This window comes from Hyla sarda, chromosome 4 (assembly GCF_029499605.1).
Source record: "Hyla sarda isolate aHylSar1 chromosome 4, aHylSar1.hap1, whole genome shotgun sequence".
Classification (NCBI taxonomy): Eukaryota; Metazoa; Chordata; class Amphibia; order Anura; family Hylidae; genus Hyla; species Hyla sarda.
This window is the reverse complement of record NC_079192.1, coordinates 166,477,123-166,496,664: the sequence shown is the minus strand read 5'-3', so window position 1 is coordinate 166,496,664 and position 19,542 is coordinate 166,477,123. Positions and strand designations below refer to the sequence as shown.

The 19,542-nt window shown below is 44.8% G+C and overlaps 1 protein-coding gene across 4 annotated transcripts in view; it reads right to left on the bottom strand.

The window, feature by feature from the left end:
* AP3B2 (adaptor related protein complex 3 subunit beta 2) overlaps positions 1–19,542 on the bottom strand; it is an 81,978-nt gene that overhangs the window by 27,943 nt on the left and 34,493 nt on the right. For all 4 annotated transcript variants that reach the window (XM_056572618.1, XM_056572619.1, XM_056572616.1 and 1 more), the window contains exons 6-16: positions 18,220–18,286; positions 16,909–17,091; positions 16,501–16,680; positions 15,618–15,715; positions 15,058–15,112; positions 14,326–14,397; positions 13,873–13,935; positions 13,413–13,545; positions 6,577–6,686; positions 6,205–6,381; positions 290–476 (exon numbers count right to left, since the gene is read on the bottom strand). In XM_056572618.1, the coding sequence (XP_056428593.1) occupies positions 290–476; positions 6,205–6,381; positions 6,577–6,686; positions 13,413–13,545; positions 13,873–13,935; positions 14,326–14,397; positions 15,058–15,112; positions 15,618–15,715; positions 16,501–16,680; positions 16,909–17,091; positions 18,220–18,286 (1,325 nt within the window). The remainder of the gene's footprint in view (positions 1–289; positions 477–6,204; positions 6,382–6,576; positions 6,687–13,412; positions 13,546–13,872; positions 13,936–14,325; positions 14,398–15,057; positions 15,113–15,617; positions 15,716–16,500; positions 16,681–16,908; positions 17,092–18,219; positions 18,287–19,542) is intronic.

Below are 19,542 nucleotides of genomic sequence, written 5' to 3'. Positions count from 1 at the left end.
ACCTAAAAAAGTACCTTTGCGAACAAAATAGCGACTTATGACAAAAAAGTCGCAAATGATAAATACGTGACCACTTCATGGTCAAAAAGAAAAAGTTCTACGGGTAGGCAAAAAGAGTGAAACTGTCTATATCAAAAGACGCATAAAAGTCACTAAATATGCTGCTTGCGCCTGAACTGCGCCAAAACATAGACAAAAAAAAATGTTCTAAAAGCAATGATAAATCTCCCCCATAATTCTTACACTTAGAAGATACTACTACATTATATATAAAGAAAGTGAATAATACCTTTAAATGGAGACTCCAAAATAGGTGCAGGTTTTTGAGCCAGAAAGAGTTTCTTGGCATGCTTACTAAGTGCTCCACTTTTTTCTGTGGGTACAATCAACTGGCGGATGAATCTTGTTCTGTCTCTGATGTCATAATTTTGGTCATACTTAGCCAGATTCAAAACATACTGAGTGAGAAGCTTCGTCTAAGAATACATATAATGGGGACAAATGCACATTAAAATACAGTAGTAACACCATCATAGAAATAGACTTCTAATTAAAGCAACACGTAGATAAAAAAAAAAAGTCATGGAGGATAAGATCTCAGACTTCACATTGGAAGCATGTTACATGAATTGCCCAATATCTATTTTTCTTATAATATACAGGACACTGAGGCTTCAATGTAGAATGCTTCAATGACAAGATTTAGAAGAGTATCTTCAAACCTTAGATAATAATCTCAATTGTATTTCCATAGCAGAAATTTGAGGCTGAACCTCAGATTTCCACAATTAATAAACTAGCGGCACTGCTACAGATCTGTAGAAGTATTAGCTCTGTTGTCATTTATGGGGATAATCCTTGGTTTTACATGCGCAATCTGCAGCTAATAAAGGATGTCACTTATTTGCCAGAAACTAAAATCCATGCAGACACTTTCTGATGCCTGTCCATTGGATTGCCAAAACCCTACTCAATTGCATTGGGTTTAACACAAATTTTAGCACAGAATTAATGACAAAACAAATAGAAAAACAGAAATCCATAAAGTGGAGAATGGAAAGTTAGCGATGTCCAAAGTTAAAAGATCTCATGTTAAAAACAATCCACCAATATGCCTATTACCAAGAATGGCTTTATAAATGAAGTCTCTGGAATTGTCATCTGTATGTGGTAATTGTCAAGAAGAGCTGAATCTGACATTTCTTCACAAATTCACTTACACCTTACACAGGACTTAAAGGAGTACTCCAGTGAAAAACACAACTGGTGCTAGAAAGTTAAAGGGGTTATCCACCATAAGGTGATTTTAGTATGTACCTGGCAGGCAGTAATGGACATGCTTAGGAAGGATCTGCGCTTGTCTTGGGGCTAAATGGCTATGTTGTGAGATTACCATAATACTGTGGCTAACTTTTTGTGAACTGGTATTTCCTGTTTGATTTTTCTTTTTTTGCCTACAAATCCCATAATTCCATTTTCCTCCCTCCCACACATCAGCCACCCCACCCATTGAAACAAATGAGCTGCATCCATCAAAAGACCTGTGGTTTTCAATCAGGGTGACTACAGCTGTTGCATTAGTTGCAGATTGATCTCTCTCCCACCAAGCGATCGCTCCACCCATTGAAGTAGACAGGCTCCCTGTCATCAGCTGACTAGTGAGTAAGATCTCGGCCGCATTGCAACCTGGGAAAAATCTGAGACAACAGTCATTTTGTATGCTGATAAAAATAAATATTGGTGTGAAAATCACATAAGAATTGTGAGAAAACCATCACACATAGGAACTGACACTATATTATGAACTACACTAACTTTACAGCCCCTGCAAAAAAAAAAATCCTGGAATACGTCTTTAAACATATTTAGAGCTGCAACGATTAATCGATAAAATCGATTTAATTCGATAATGGGATTCCTTGTCGACGAATCCCGTTATCGAATATTCGCCCGATTCTTTGTCCGTGGCAGCCTCAGTGACAGTCTCAGGCTGAGACTCTCAGCTCCATCCTCCGATCAGTGTTACCAGTTAGGAGGCTGCTGCTCCTCCTAACTGTCTCTTCCCCGCCGCCATTTTACCTGTATTTCCCTTACTCAGCCCATGAGGATCAGTGACCCTCCATTTTCTGCCGCCGCCTCCCGGTCCCCCGTACGGTAGGTTGAGGGTCCACTACAGCACACACTCACTGTGCTGCGGCCCTGGTGGCTGGTGATCCTCCCAGGACCATCGTCTGTGTGTGTCTGCAGTCTGCTCTGCACTGCACTGCTATACACATGGGGGTATGTGCAGAGCAGACTGCAGACAGAGCATTGCACCCTAGTGTCTTCAACAGACCATAGGGTGCAATGCTCTGCAGCCTGCACATACCCCGCATGTGTATAGCAGTGTTGGTACATTCCTATACAGGTGGGGGTATGTGCAGAGCATTGCACCCTAGTCTGTACTACAGACACAAGGGTGCAATGCTATGCATATACCCCTATGTGTATAGCAGTATATGCAGAGCATTGCACCCTTGCGTCTGTAGTACAGTGCACACCGCTTTACCTTGTGTCTGTAGTGCAGACATTAGGATGCAATGCTCTGCACATACCCCCATGCGTATAGCAGTGTGTGTGTGTAGTACATACACACTGCTATACAAATGGTAGTATGTGCAGAGCATTGCATCCTAAAGTCTGCACTACAGACACAAGGGTGCAATGCTCTGCACATACCCCCCATGGGTAAAGCGGTGTGCACTGTACTACAGACACAAGGGTGCAATTCTCTGCACATATCCCCATGGGTATGGGTATCCTCGTGTGTATGTAGTACATATACACCGCTATACACATGGGGGTGTGTGCAGAGCATTTGCACCCTAGCAATTGTAGTACTACAGAGTCTGTACTACAGACATGTACTACTGCAATGCTCTGCAGTCTGCACATACCCCCATGTGTATAGGAGTGCTATATAAAAAGAGTAAAAAATAATAATAATAATTATGAAATACTCCCCTAATAAAAATTAGCTCCCCCTTTTCCTACAAATATCCAAAAAAGTTAAATATATATATTTTTTACATATTTGATACTACTGCATGGCTAACTGTCTGAACTATTAAAATATTATTGAATCATTAACATTTTATTTTCATAGTTCAGACAGTTACCCATGCGGCAGTATCATATTTACACTGGTTCCTGTACAGCAGTGATTCCCAACCGCGGTGCCGCGGCACACGTGTGTGCCGTTCAGCACTGCCCGTGGTGCCACGGGATTTTGCCGTGATTTTTTTATTTTTTATTATTATTATTTTTTTAAATGTCCCACCCCAGCCTGACGGCGCAGGGGGGGAAGGGAAGTCTGCGTGCGCACTGCGCGCACAGCGCCCCCCTGCATCTCCTCCCGTCTCCTGTGTTCCCCTCCGTCTCCCGCGTCCCCCGTGTTCCCCCTCCTTCCTTCTCTGTTCCCTGTGTCCCCCGCGTCCCCCTCCTTCACCCTCCGTCCCCCTCTCCCTTACGGCGTAGGGAGCCGAAAATGGGTCCCTGCCTGGGGCGGAACGAGCTGCACCTGCGCCGGACTCCCGTGCCTGCTGTGGAACTGCAAGCTGCGCGGGCCGGCTTGCTTAAGGTACCGTACCCTTTCCACCCCTCTGTTAGCCTTCTCAACCCTGTCTAAACCCCCCCCCCACCGTCACCCAGGTCCACCCTCTGTCCCCCCCCTGTCAGCCATGTCTGCCTCCCCCTGTCACCCCCCCCCCCCGTCAGCCATGTCCGCCTTGTCCACCTCCCTGTCCATCTCTATCACCCTTCCCCCCCCTCCTGTCACCCATGTAATCCCACCCTGTCACCCATGTAATCCCACCCAGTCACCCATGTAATCCCACCCAGTCACCCATGTAATCCCACCCAGTCACCCATGTAATCCCACCCAGTCACCCATGTAATCCCACCCAGTCACCCATGTCCACCCCCCCTGTCACCCATGTCCACCCCCCCCCTGTCACCCATGTCCACCCCCCCTGTCACCCATGTCCACCCCCCCTGTCACCCATGTCCACCCTCCCCCTGTCACCCATGTCCACCCTCCCCCTGTCACCCATGTCCACCCTTCCCCTGTCACCCATGTCCACCCTCCCCCTGTCACCCATGTCCACCCTCCCCCTGTCACCCATGTACACCCATCTGTCACCCATGTACACTCCTCTACATCCCTCTGTCACCCATGTACACCCATCTGTCACCCATGTACACTCCTCTACACCCATCTGTCACCCATGTATGCTCCTCTACACCCCTGTCACCCATGTACGCTCCTCTATACCCCTGTCACCCATGTACGCTCCTCTACACCCCTCTGAACGCTCCTCTACACCCCTCCATCACCCATGTACGCTCCTCTACACCCCTCTAAACCCCTCTGTCACCCATGTCCACCCCTCTGTCACCCATGTACACTCCTCTAAACCCCTCTGTCACCCATGTCCACCCCTCTGTCACCCATGTATGCTCCTCTACACCCCTGTCACCCATGTACACTCCTCTATACCCCTGTCACCCATGTACGCTCCTCTACACCCCTCTGAACGCTCCTCTACACCCCTCCGTCACCCATGTACGCTCCTCTACACCACTCTACACCCCTCTAAACCCCTCTGTCACCCATGTCCACCCCTCTGTCACCCATGTACACTCCTCTACACCCCTCTAAACCCCTCTGTCACCCATGTCCACCCCTCTGTCACCCATGTCCACTCTTCTACACCCCTCTGTCACCCATGTAAAAAAAAAAGAAAAAAAAGTTTGGCGCCTAATAGATTTGTTTTGCAGGTTTAAAGGTGAAGAATTGTGTGTGGAAGAAATCGTGATGATGGCCCAGACCAGATGGAGAAGAGAAGGCAACAATGCAAATTAGAGAAGACGTCATTGGTGAGTTGCTGTATAAAGCAGCACTTTAAACTACATAAATAGATATAGTGCATTGCGTTTTTTTCGTTTTTTTTTTTTTTTCTTGCTTGTCAACCTCGGTAGCGGTGCCCCGAGGAAAAAAAAATTTCCGAGGTGTGCCCCGACCCGAAAAAGGTTGGGAAACACTGCTGTACAGGATCATTAATAATGATCCTTTACAGCAATCAGCGTGAACGTAAAAAAAAATAAAAAATTATAATAATAATAATTGCTGCAGTTTGGTCACATCACATGCTAGAAACTTTTAATATTGCCATTGTACATCATTTTTCAAGTAGAATCAGCTGAACCCATTTTTGGGGGAATTTTGTCATTTTTTCCGATTAATTGATTAATCCATAAAATAATTGACAACTAATCGATTATTAAATTAATCGTTGGCTGCAGCCCTAAACATATTTGTAAATAACTTCTTTTTAAAAATCTTAACCATCCAGTACTTATCAGCTGCTGTATTCTACACTTCTTTTCTTTTTGAATTTCTTTTCTGTCTTACCACAGTGCTCTCTGCTGACACCTCTGTCCATGTCAGGAACTGTCCAGAGCAGGAACAAATCCCCATAGCAAACCTATTCTGCTCTGGACAGTTTCTTACATGGACAGAGGTGTCAGCAGAGAGCATTGTGGTAAGACAGAAAAGAAATTCTAAACGAAAAGGACTTCCTGTGTAGCATACAGCAGCTTTTATATAGAAGTAATTTACAAATCTGTTTAACTTTCTTGCACCAGTTGATTTAAAAAATAAAATGTTTTCCACTGGAGTAGCCCTTTATGGATCCTTTCTCATATATGTGCATACAATGATCACTTACTTTTGCACATCATAGTGAGACATGGGCAGCACAGACCTCTGACCAAGCAAAATCTGGCTGTCTGGGAGGCATAGTGTGACATGCGAGACAGCCAGGCTAGGCACCAACACTAGCTGTTCAGTCTCCCCTGCCAGTGACTGCTGTCATGCGGACAGCATCAGTTAGGTTATGGACTGCCCAGTTAACACGTTATGAGGGTTTTATGATTATGTAAGATGTGTTTTGAAAAAAATATATTAAAATGGGCACATTAATCCTGGAGCTATATCCAATCTTTCAAGGCTTTCCAGTGAGTGGACACTTTGTATATCACCATCTAAAAGTCCCCAGCCTTCGAAAAGTGAAATGATACGGTAGTGGTTATATACAGATACTTATATCTGATTTGACATAGATCTCTAGTCATCTGTTCTAAAGCAATATTTTGGGCACATACCTGCTTTGAATTAGTCAGATACAACTTTGCTGCAAGGTTTATGGTCTGCAGTTTAACAATATCTTCTTCATTAGTGAAGGACTTGGCCATCTTCCTCAATACATCAGGAGCTATTTTAGGCACATGTTCACAGTACTCACCAATAAGCCACAATATGCTAGCCCGAGCCATAGGCACCTAAGAAAAAAGTAATAAAATGCTAAACAAGTGGGGTTACATACATAGAATTACATGATTGATTACATGCATGCACCCTGTCAGCTTACCAGCTTTGACATTTACATGATACAAATGACAACCGCACCACATAAAGCCAAAGTTGGTAAACTTACTATGGTCGCGTTATATGCATTTATTATGTTAGATTGATACCTGGATATTGTCAGTTAACTTGGCCATGTGTTTTATTATTTCGCTGTGCTGTGCTGGCTGCATTTGGAGCAATTTCTTAATAACCACCACTGATTCTGCAACAACCAGCTCTGCAAAAAATGTAAGCAATGTTAAATGTATTGTGTAAATACAATGCAAGCTACATTTTATCATGTAGTGTAGGACTGTGAAAAATATATACACATTAATATATTGTAACATTTTAATACATCAAATGTTGGCAGCACTAATGATTTGAATGTCATGACTTGTATATAAATATACAATACAGTGACCCCCCCGACCTACGATGGCCCCGACATACGATCATTTCAACATACAATGGCCTCTCAGAGGCCATCGCATGTGGAAGGCAGCATCAACATACGATGCTTTTATATGTGGAGGCCATCGCATAAACGGCTATCCGGCAGCGCAGACTGCTTCAGCTGTCACCGGATAGCCGTTTACAGTGCCCCGTGAGCTCCGGTGACGATCACTTACCTGTCCTTGGGGCTCCGGTGCGTCCTCTTCAGGATCCTCTGCATCGTCGGCACTCTCCATCGTCGTCATCATGTCGCTGCGCACGCTGTCCTGTCATCCAACAGGAGCAGCGTGCGTAGCGACGTGATGGCGGCGACGGAGAGCGAGGATGCCAGGGAAGCAGAGGCCTTGCCGGAGTGTCGGGGACACAACGGGGACGCGGCGACAGCGATGGAAGGTGACATCCAGGGCAGCGGTGACGAGCCTGAGCGGCGGGGTCACGTGAGTATAACCTCCAATACCAGTGGTCTTCAACCTGCGGACCTCCAGATGTTGCAAAACTATAACTCCCAGCATGCCCGGACAGCCGTTGGCTGTCCGGGCATGCTGGGTGTTGTAGTTTTGCAGCATCTGGAGGTCCGCAGGTTGTAGACTACTGTCCTATACTTTACATTGCACGGATCCCTCAACATGCGATGGTTTCAACAAACGATGGTCCGTTTGGAACGGATTACCATCGTATGTTGAGGGACCACTATATAATTTATCCAGTAATTTTAAGCCAGGGACAAGTGGTTATCGTCATGTACCGTACGTATGTCAAGCCTTTCCCTTCAAAACTCAGTTATTTGTGCTGCAAACTACTCCTTCTTCCTAATTCAGTAACAGGAGACTTTAAGCTTTATCTGTCATGTTAAAAATACAGTGGAAAAGCCTCCTGGTAAGGTTCACTAATTCTATGAATCTGCAAACTCTAATTGTAGTTGTACTCCTTGCTCTCCTCTCTCGCCTGTGCCAAGGCTGCTGTAATCACAGGATGTATTCTATAAGCAAACAGCTGGCATTTAACTTTCTTTTTCCTTACGTCCTAGTCAGCAGCACAATCATAGGGTATTCCTGCCCCTGTGTACTAGGTCAGGGAATTATTTATAAATGTCTGTAACAAAGTTAACTAGCTTATTACCTCCCTCCCCTTCCCTATATAATGGCAGCCTATACCCTTAGTCAATGTGTTTTTTCTGTCCTCTGTGGACACAGGACAGATGGAGTTTTCCAGATATTTTGATATTTTCTTTGTTGCTTACATTTTTTTAACACAATATTTTTTGGCATTTTGCAGGTGCCACGTAGCTGGCTCTCCAGCCTTACTAGTGGTGTAGAGTCCCGCTACCTTTCCAGTATGGAAACCGCTGGGTCAGGTCTTCTTCTTGTCTCTCTTTTAGCCGTTGGCTATTCTTAGGAGTCACAGCACTGGGCCTCTATTTTGGGCAAGGGCAGCCCCTTTTTCCGGAGCTGTGCAATCTCGCAGTGATGAACTGCCCCACTTCCATTGGAGCCATCTTTTTTTTTATTTTGTGTCCCCAGTAGGTTTTCCCTGTTATAAATATTTTCTCGGCCATATATTTGTTTTATTAATAATAAATTTCTTATGGCATTTGATGTATCATATCTGGAAGGGGAGCAGGGCCTCACTAATTTCCGAGCCTATTGTTACGCCGAGCGCTCCGGGTCCCTGCTCCTCCCCGGAGCGCTCGCGGCGTTCCTCTCTCTGCAGCGCCCCGGTCAGACCCGCTGACCGGGAACGCTGCACTGACACTGCCGGCGGGGATGCGATTCGCATAGCGGGACGCGCCCGCTCGCGAATCGCATCCCAAGTCTCTCACCTGTCCCGGTCCCCGGCTGTCTTGTCCTGGCGCGCGCGGCTCCGCTCCTTAGGGCGCGCGCGCCAGCTCTCTTAGATTTAAAGGGCCAGTGCAACAATGATTGGTGCCTGGCCCAATCAGTCTAATTAGCCTCCACCTGCTCCCTGTCTATTTAACCTCACTTCCCCTTCACTTCCTTTCCAGATCTTGTTGCCTTGTGCCAGAGAAAGCATTTATAGTGTTTGCCTTACCAGTGTTCCTGACCTCTTGCTATTGCTATTGACTACGAACCTTGCCGCCTGCCCCGACCTTCTGCTACGTCTGACCTTGCCTCTGCCTAGTCCTTCTGTCCCACGCCTTCTCAGCAGTCAGCGAGGTTGAGCCGTTGCCGGTGGCTACGACCTGGTTGCTACCGCCGCAGCAAGACCATCCCGCTTTGCGGCGGGCTCTGGTGAATACCAGTAGCAACCTAGAACCGGTCCACCGACATGGTCCATGCCAATCCCTCGCTGACACAGAGAATCCACATCCAGCCTGCCGAATCCTAACAGTAGATCCGGCCATGGATTCCGCTGAGGTGCCGCTGCCAGTTGTCGCTGACCTTACCACGGTAGTCGCCCAGCAGTCTCAACAGATAGAGCAACAAGGACAGCAGCTGTCGCAGTTGACCGCCATGCTACAGCAACTTCTGCCACAGCTACAGCAGCAACCATCTCCTCCGCCAGCTCCTGCACCTCCTCCGCAGCGAGTGCCCGCTCCTGGCCTCCGCTTGTCCCTGCCGGACAAATTTGATGGGGACTCTCGACTTTGCCATGGTTTCCTGTCACAATGTTCCCTACATTTGGAGATGCTGTCGGACCTATTTCCTACAGAACAGTCGAAGGTGGCTTTCGTGGTTAGTCTCCTGTCTGGGAAGGCCCTCTCATGGGCCACACCGCTCTGGGACCGCAATGATCCTGTCACTGCCACTGTACAGTCCTTCTTCGCTGAGGTTCGTAGAGTCTTCGAGGAACCAGCCCGAGCTTCTTCTGCCGAGACTGCCTTGCTGAACCTGGTCCAGGGAAATTCTTCTGTAGGGGAATACGCCATCCAATTTCGTACCCTCGCCTCTGAATTATCTTGGATCAACGAGGCCCTCTGCGCGACCTTTAAAAAAGGCCTATCCAGTAACATCAAGGATGTGCTGGCCGCACGAGAAATTCCTGCCAACCTGCATGAACTTATCCATTTGGCCACCCGCATTGACATGCGTTTTTCTGAAAGTTACCAGAAGCTCCGCCAGGAAAAAGACCTTGATCTCTGGGCACCTCTCTCACAGTATCCTTTGCAATCTACCCCTGTGCCTCCCGCCGAGGAGGCAATGCAAGTGGATCGGTCTCGCCTGACCCATGAAGAGAGGACTCGCCGTAGAGATAAAAAATTTTGTCTGTACTGCGCTAGTACCGAACATTTCTTGGTGGATTGCCCTATTCGTCCTCCACGTCTGGGAAACGCACGCACGCACCCAGCTCACGTGGGTGTGGCGTCTCTTGGTATGAAGTCTGCTTCTCCACGTCTCACTGTGCCCGTGCGGATTTCTCCTTCTGCCAACTCTTCCTTCTCAGCTATGGCCTTCTTGGACTCTGGTTCTGCGGGAAATTTCATTTTGGCCTCTTTTGTTAATAAGTTCAACATCCCTGTGACCTGTCTCGCCAAGCCGCTCTACATTTTCTCGGTCAACGGAGTGAAATTGGACTGCACTGTGCGTTACCGCACAGAACCCCTGCTCATGAGCATTGGACTGCATCACGAAAAAATTTAACTTTTTGTTTTGCCCAACTGCCCCTCTGAACTCCTCCTCGGTCTGCCATGGCTCCAACGCCACTCTCCTACCCTTGACTGGACCACCGGGGAGATCAAGAGCTGGGGTGCTTCTTGCCACAAAAAATGCCTCACGTCTGCCCCCAGTCCCGTCTGTCAAACCTCAGTGTCTCCTCCTATACCTGGTCTCCCCAAGGCCTATCAGGACTATGCCATGCCTCCTCATAACCCCCGTCCTGGTAACACTCTGCCCCTTGCCAAGCTTCACCCCCTGCCCCCCTCCCCATTCCCACTCCTTCTGAACTTCCTGCCGTTGATGAGCATACCCAGGACTTCACTGTCCTCCAGAAGGAGACTCTACAATCGCTCCCAATGTCCTCGTCCCATGTGGAGCGACATCCGGACAAAAAAAGGGGGAGACCTAAGGGGGGGGGGGGGGGTACTGTTACGCCGAGTGCTCCGGGTCCCTGCTCCTCCCCAGAGCGCTCGCGGCGTTCCTCTCTCTGCAGCGCCCCGGTCAGACCCGCTGACCGGGAACGCTGCACTGACACTGCCGGCGGGGATGCGATTCGCATAGCGGGACGCGCCCGCTCGCGAATCGCATCCCAAGTCTCTCACCTGTCCCGGTCCCCGGCTGTCTCGTCTTGGCGCGCGCGGCTCCGCTCCTTAGGGCGCGCGCGCGCCAGCTCTCTAAGATTTAAAGGGCCAGTGCACCAATGATTGGTGCCTGGCCCAATCAGTCTAATTAGCCTCCACCTGCTCCCTGTCTATTTAACCTCACTTCCCCTTCACTTCCTTGCCGGATCTTGTTGCCTTGTGCCAGAGAAAGCGTTTATAGTGTTTGCCTTACCAGTGTTCCTGACCTCTTGCTATTGCTATTGACTACGAACCTTGCTGCCTGCCCCGACCTTCTGCTACGTCTGACCTTGCCTCTGCCTAGTCCTTCTGTCCCACACCTTCTCAGCAGTCAGCGAGGTTGAGCCGTTGCTGGTGGATACGACCTGGTTGCTACCGCCGCAGCAAGACCATCCCGCATTGTGGCGGGCTCTGGTAAATACCAGTAGCAACCTAGAACCGGTCCACCGACACGGTCCACGCCAATACCTCGCTGACACAGAGGATCCACATCCAGCCTGCCGAATCCTAACACCTATTTAGAGAAGCACACTATAGCTGCTCTTTTAAGCACAGCTAGAATGTTTGGTTGTTTTCACAGTGAAATATGTGTGTTCTAAGTTCATATGCTAACAAATTGGATATGTGTAATCCATTTCTGATTTCTTTTTCAGGATTGTGTGAGAGAAAAGGCTTCTTCAAAGAGAACACACCTGACATTCAGGGATTGTCTCACTCCCATAGTCTGTGATTATAATAGTGTCAACTTCTCAAAGAAAGGAAGATACCTTCCTCAGTTCTTTCATGATAGAAGAAGACAAGCCAGGAGAAGTATATCTCCTCAGAGGTTAAGTCAAGCCAGACCACAGGGTTCAGGTGCCCAGAATCCTGTGACACAAGAGACAAAAAGGCAGAAGTGTGATGCCAGGTCTCCCTGAGTCAGCCACCAGTCCAGCTTCCAGTCCAGCCTTCAGTTCTTTCTCCAATCATCCTAAGTTCAGGAACATTAATCAGGTAATTTCTCTACCCTAACCCTTTCTTGGAGGAGTAACAGACACTTCATTCTCTTGACATTTCCGGAGGTCCTGGAATTCACCTTGAGAGATCTAGAAAGTTTAGAAACTTAGAAAACCTCCTTATTCTAATTACAAGCAGGAATAAGGGTCTTAAAGCTCCTAAACAAACTTTAATCAGATGGATCAGGAAAGCTATTAGGATGTCCTTTGTTTTATAAAACCTAGAACCCCTATTTTTTCTACTCCTTCTGTCGCTAGTTTTAAATGCAGCATCTTGGACACTCAACTTTTATCAACCCTTATAGGTTGGATGCTCAGATTTCGTAAAATACTGCCTTTGGGTGGACTATTTAGAAATGTTTTACAAGAGGGCCCTCTTGTTAATTCCCCATCATTTTGCTACTGGTTAGTATGTAAGGGAAGTGTTGAGTTTTAACAATAATCTGTTTTCCCTTAGTCCTAGCAGTAGCACACCACACAGAATCCCTCATTTCCTGTTATTTATTTCTTGTGAAATAACACACTGACTGAGGTGTAGACTGCCCTTAAATAGGGGAGGAAGGTAACTAACTATTAATTTTTTTTAAATAAATGTTATTACAAAATTCACATACATACAAATGCCATAAACAGAAATAATATTATAAGACATAAATACACAACCCCCCCCCTTGTCAGAAGTAAAAAAAAAAAAAAAAGGTAAATAAATAATAATTTATAAATGCTGCTTTTATCCTCTTACTCTTCCCATTCAGCCCAAATTGCTTTATCTTTAAGCCTCTTCTGGAGTTACCAGTTCGTCATTTCTCATATTTTCTAACTTTAAGGACCAACTTATTCCACTCTATTATATTTGAAACTGTGTTCCCAAACAACCCTCTCAAGATCACTAACTTAGCCAGCATAAAGATGCGATTCATTAAATCTCGACCTTTCCTAATATTACTCAAATTCCCTAAAATAACCTCTGTACTAAACCATTCTCTCTTCAAATTTAATTTATTCCCAATAATCTGAAAAACCTCAGACCAAAAAACTCTCACTATTGGGCATGTTAATAGTAAATGGATTAAGTCTGCGTCAGATGAACCGCACTTAGGGCAGTTAAATATTTAGCTACTGAATTTAATTAAACATGCTGTCTGTCCCACAAGTACACAGGAACAGGGATACCCCATCATTGTGCTTTTGGTTTGAACTAAGAAAAACAGATTATCGTTAGAAATTAGGCTTCAGAAGCTAAACGGTCTGTGGTCTTTACTAACACCATTCCTCTTACCATCCCGGTTTGATAGCAGCTGGACAAGTCCATTGAGACAGGTATCGCGGACTTTGCCTATGTTGGTAGCACATCGGCCAATAGCCTGTATTGAAGCAGCCACAAAATCTTTATCCATGCTGCGAATGTAAGTCTGAAAGGATTAAAGTAAATACATTTACTAGTTTGTTTAGGTAGTATTTTTGGCTTTGTATAATTTAAACAAACAAGAACTATTACAAAGACGGTAGACGACATGTGCTCCTCACTGAGAGAGCCAGGGTCCTGTCCCGGAGATCGCATGGGGTCCCAGCAGTTGGACCCACCACGATCAGCTACTTATCCCCTATCCTGTGGATAGGGGATAAGTAAATTTTTGCTTTAAATGTTCTCCTTTAATCAGTTTATTACCATAGATGGTCCGCTAGTTTTCATTTTCTGACATGTTTTGCAGGAAATGTAATTTTTGATATACACTTACTTGGAATTCTCGCAGAATGATGGAAATGTTGGTCTCATTAGCCAGGTTTGTTAGGACCTCCAGCTGCATGGGATAGGAAATATGATTAAGATGGATATCCATTTTATTTATGAAAAATTCTATTAATTGAGGCTGGCGGGGCAGGGAGAAGCCATGAGGACCGGCTGGATGCCGCATGGTTCAGACAGCATGAATGTAATGAAAGGTTCCCTTTAAATTGTACCTATATCTCTAATCTCTTGCCCATTCTTCAGACCACTCATGGATAATGCAGACCCACTTTGAGCTGTCAGGTACCAACTGTATGACGACCAGTGTGTATGTGCATGTTATATTATTTAGAATTGGCTAGGCATCATATGGTTGCCTTAGTGAATGTTTCTAAAATGAACCTACACTTTACACAAATTCAACATTTATCAAACACAGTGTCAATGCAAACTGATATAATACCTTCAGAATCTTAATTTGGGTTGGGTCAGTAGATCGGATGTAAAAACTTTTTAGGTATGGCTCAAACATCCCCTAAGAAAAAATAAATCATTGATTACAATAGCAGTAGGTTCAAATTTTTACATATATACTTATCATTAAGTTTAAGGAAGTATTCAATTTAAACATTGATGGTATATCAATAGGGCAAATCCCTTTAAACCTAAATACATTGTTAACAATAACACAAAAGACACTGGCCTATCAATTTATGGGGTATCTGGTGTATAAAAATTCTCTCAAGATCTTCATAAGATCTTCACATCCTTTAAATAAATTATTCCCAAACATTAAAATGTAAGTTTAAACTTAAATCCACATATATGTTCCTGTTCTACATACAACAAATAGCCAACAACAGAGTACAAGTAAGGTAGAATGAATGTGTGCATAACAAGAAAGTAATGAAACATGTGTTTTTTTTTTTTTTTTTTGGCAGACTAGATGGGTTAAATTGTTCTTATCTGCCAACTATTCTATGTTTCTATGAAATTACAATAAAAAAAAGCATAAACATTGAATAAAAAATAGCTAGATCACTTTGAGCCACTTAGGGTATTAGTCATGGTTCATTGCATGTTACATTGCATAACACTTTAAGGCATTCAGTTGCAAAAATAAAGTTTTAGTGATCTAAAAGAACCTAAAATTGTCATATTGTTAGCTTTGCAGGTCATGGCATCTTTTACATACCCTTCTCTTGATGGACATAGTGGCCACATTCTGGAGTACAACAAATTGCACCTCGCTGGAAAGGGAGATGATATTTATTACAAAAGCATATGCAACGATATCATACACAAGAAAATAAATAAAATTAAAGGAGAACTATGGTAAAAATGAACTTATGCCCTATCCACAGGGGATCCCAGCAGTTGGACCCCCTCCCCCCCCTCCCTTCCTATAACACCTATTATTGTGACATCATCACAATAGTGGGATACGCATTGAACACTTATTTCAAATAAGCATGCATGTGTATTTAGCGGCTGTTCTCTGATGTCATAAAAGCAAAACTATTTAATTGTTCAAATGACCTCTTGAAAAACTGAAAACTGGTTATTTGCTATGGGAAAACTTATTTTCCATTGATTTCACTTGTTTTGATACTGTAGTACAAAGAGTTTAATAAAGATAGTTTCATATCTATGTTTGTGCTGTACCGCTATCGGAACACCGCTTACAGCTGATGTGGCTTACTAACAGACAAGACCCACAATTCCCAATGCAAAGGAATTATCTAGTCTTTTTACCTGTGACTGCGTAATAAGCGAACCAAGGCCTTTGCTATGACACCAACTTCTGCTTTTGGTGCTAGATGAAAGTACAGTTGTGCGACTGCCATAACCACCTGTAGAAAGATGTCCATAAAAAAAAAAATGTAAACTGCATATGTACATTATTTTATTCTTGTATCTGTATAATTATTGTCAAGTTTATAGGTTTTAGCATAATAATGTCTGTTGTTATGCCAATCTTTTTTGGTAACAGACATAATAAATATTTCCTAATATGAAAAATGATATTTTAAAGGGGTATTCCAGGAAAAAACTTTTTTTTTATAAATCAACTGGCTCCAGAAAGTTAAACAGATTTGTAAATTACTTCTATTAAAAAATCTTAATCTTTCCAATAATTATCAGCTGCTGAAGTTGACTTGTTCTTTTCTGTCTGGCAACAGTGGTCTCTGCTGACATCTCTGCTTGTCTCGGGAACTGCACAGAGTAGAAGAGGTTTGCTATGGGGATTTGCTTCTACTCTGGACAGTTCCCGAGACACGTGTCATCTGAGAGCACTTAGACAAAAAAGAACAACTCAATTTCAGCAGCTCATAAGTACTGAAAGGATTAAGATTTTTTAACAGAAGTAAATTACAAATCTGTTTAACTTTCTGGAGCCAGTTGATATATATTGATATATATATATATATATATATATATATATATATATATATATATAAAAGTTTTTCCTTGGATAACACCTTTAAGGATATAATACAATCTTCCCTTTTCAGTATGAGACAGCAAGATGCCATATGGTAAATGGCCACTAGTTATGTTCATGCACCTCTATTTAGAAATTATTATCTATATTAACAGGATTGTATATTGTACATAGGAAAAAGGATTTGTTTACAGCTGCATTGCGGCTCTGCAAGAGGGGCTTGGTATTGCGAAGAAGAAGACGGTGGTCTGGGTCCATAATGTATGGTTTCCGTTTCACAACAGATGATGGTTCTGCGTTTTCTTCTTTGTTTCCGTCATCCTCATCTGAGCCATAGAAAGCTTTCTCTGGATTTTCTTCCAGAAGAGACTCCTACCAGAAATAACATAGTAAAGAAAAAAAACATGAGAAAGACTAACCATAATATTTTTACAATGTTATAGTGGATTCATTAATCAAACACGACATAGGGGAGATAAAGCATAGGGGACATACATTGAACATGCAGCCAGTGACAACACACAGAAAACACATGGTAGAGCACATTAAAGGGAAATAAGGACTCAATTCATAGTAAGAGAATAAAGATGTAGATCTTACATTTTGGTTGGGGTTCAGAAACTGGGTCCTTGCATAACGTGTCAGCATGTTGATAATGACTACCTGCCCCCATTCCTCCACATCAATCAGCAGGTTACACAACTTGCGATAATTCTTATGTATCAGGTCAATGCGTTCAGGACACACCTCTTCAAAAGCCATTACTACGCTTCCAGCAACCAGCTTTGGGAAAACAGTAAAAACATGTTAATAACCATGCTAGACTCAAATCTTAATGCTGTCTTCCTGTGATTTCATATGACAAGCTTTTAATCCTTTAACCATTTACTGTACACTGGTTAGAGTGCATTTACACCATGTTTTGGGGATACGGCAGCCAAATCTGGCGGGAGAATTTAAAAACCAGCCACTGCCGTATCCCCGCCGGGCATGTTTGGCTCCACACTTCCCACTTCTGCCACCATGCTGACTGCCTACCATGCTACCCCCTTGCTGGCTCAGTTGCTACCTCATGGGCAACCTGCAACTCTCTTCTGATGATGATGAAGCCCCTTCTGCACCCGGCTCCCAAGTGCGATCAGTTTCATCATCATCGAGTTGTGTCTGCACGTCACTGATGTCCTCCTCAGGTTCCTCAACAGTGTCTGCTTCAGGAGCCTGAACGCTCGCAACACCACCTACCAAGCCACTCTCATCATCATTACTTGCCCACCTAGCGGAGGAAGTGGCTGATGTTTCCTTCACTTCTTGGCTGGGCAGTAGCTGCTGACTGTCCTCTAGCCAACGGCTGTCCGGGCATGCTGGGAGTTGTAGTTTTGCAACATCTGGAGGTCCACAGGTTGAAGACCATTGCTCTAGTAGATCGTCCTCATTAGGGGAGCTGAACCAAAAGCATACAATACTTCTGTGGGGAAGGGAACAGAAACATAGGACAGAGGCAATGGGAGGACAGGGACTGCTCCCGGGCCATGCTAACTGTGGGTTGTGTCTGAGGAACCCACCGACTGTTGACTGGGGGTGTCAGATGTCACGTAACCGAGTTAACCAATCAATGATGGCAGATGGGTTGCGGGTAACGAATTAGGATTTGTCAGATTCCATTCGCTCATCCCCAACTGTGACGCTCCGTTCTTGAGAAGGGAACTTTCTCAATATAAACAAAATGTCACAGTGAGTTGTAAAAATCTCAGCAGTGCCATCATTTGCCCTGCTTCAAGATTTCAGTAGCACGCTACTATAAGAAGTGAAAAGTAACTGCACCTATGCTAATTAGGATACCTTAAGGACTTTGTTGAATTATAAAAATGTCATAGAAAACTCCATTAACCATATTAGCAGTATAAAACTCACCGTTGTCTTATCAGATAAAAGTTTTTCAATCACTTCAATAAGCTGATCTTTCTGGTCTGAATCCAAGCTGCAAAAATAATTATATGGTAAGCAATGAAAAAGCACAGAATATTTGTGGTTTCAAACACCCAAAAAAAAATAAATAAATAAAAAACTACAGAAAAGATGTTACTTTTTTTACATTTTTTTTTTTACAGAAACAATGAGGTGGCAAGATGTTGGACCTTTTAAGCCTCTGTGGCACGGATCCGATGGGAGAAGCTTAACCCGATAACGACCATGGACGAGTATAGACGTCCAGGTTGGCGGGCGTTCCCGCACCTGGACGTCTATACTCGTCCATTCTTCTCGTGGGTGCTGCCCAGTGCACCCACGAGATCGCGGCAGGGACTCGGCTGTATCACACAGCCGGGACCCTGCTGCACTGCCAGGACCGAAGTAAACTTCGGTCCCGGCAGTTTTAACCCTTACAGCCGCGGTCGGAAGTGACCGCGGGCTGTAAGAGTTATGACAGAGGGAGGGAGCTCCCTCTGTCTCCTCTGCAGCACCCCGCATCGCGATCGCGGGGTGCTGCGTGTAATACGCGGCTGGCCGGGGCCTGCCGCACTGCCGGGAGTGAAGTTCACTTCACTCCCGGCAGTTTAACCCTTACAGCCGCGGTCAGAAGTGACCGCGCGCTGTAAGGAGTTCTGACAGAGGGAGGGGGCTCCCTCTGTCTCTCTTGCAGCACCCCGCAGCGCGATCGCGGGGTGCTGTGTGTGGCCGCACTGCCGGGAGTGAAGTTCACTTCACTCCCGACAGTTTAACCCCTACAGCCGCGGTCAGAAGTGACCGCGTGCTGTAAGGAGTTCTGACAGAGGGAGGGGGCTCCCTCTGTCTCTCCTGCAGCACCCCGCATCGCGATCGCGGGGTGCTGCTGCATACCTGGGCTGCCGGGGGTCCTACAAAGACCCCCAGGTCTGCCCTGGGTATTGCCTGTCCCTGATATGCTGCCTGCTAGTGAAAACTGGCAGGCAGCATATAACTTCAATGCTTTGGAATACTAAGTATTCCAAAGCATTAAAAAGTGTAAAAATAAATAAATAAATAAATAAATAAATAAAATAAAAGTGTAAAAATAAATAAAAATGTAATAAAAGTGTAAAAAAAATATATATTAAAAATACATTTATTAAATTAATCTAATAAAAAAAAAGCATAATGTGTAGGATCGCATTGGCGGACATCCGCAGCATGTAATATGCTGCGGATGTCCGCCACGTGATCCTACACATTATGCAGCAGTCACGGTAATGAGCTCGCTGCTGCGGCTGGGTAGCTTTG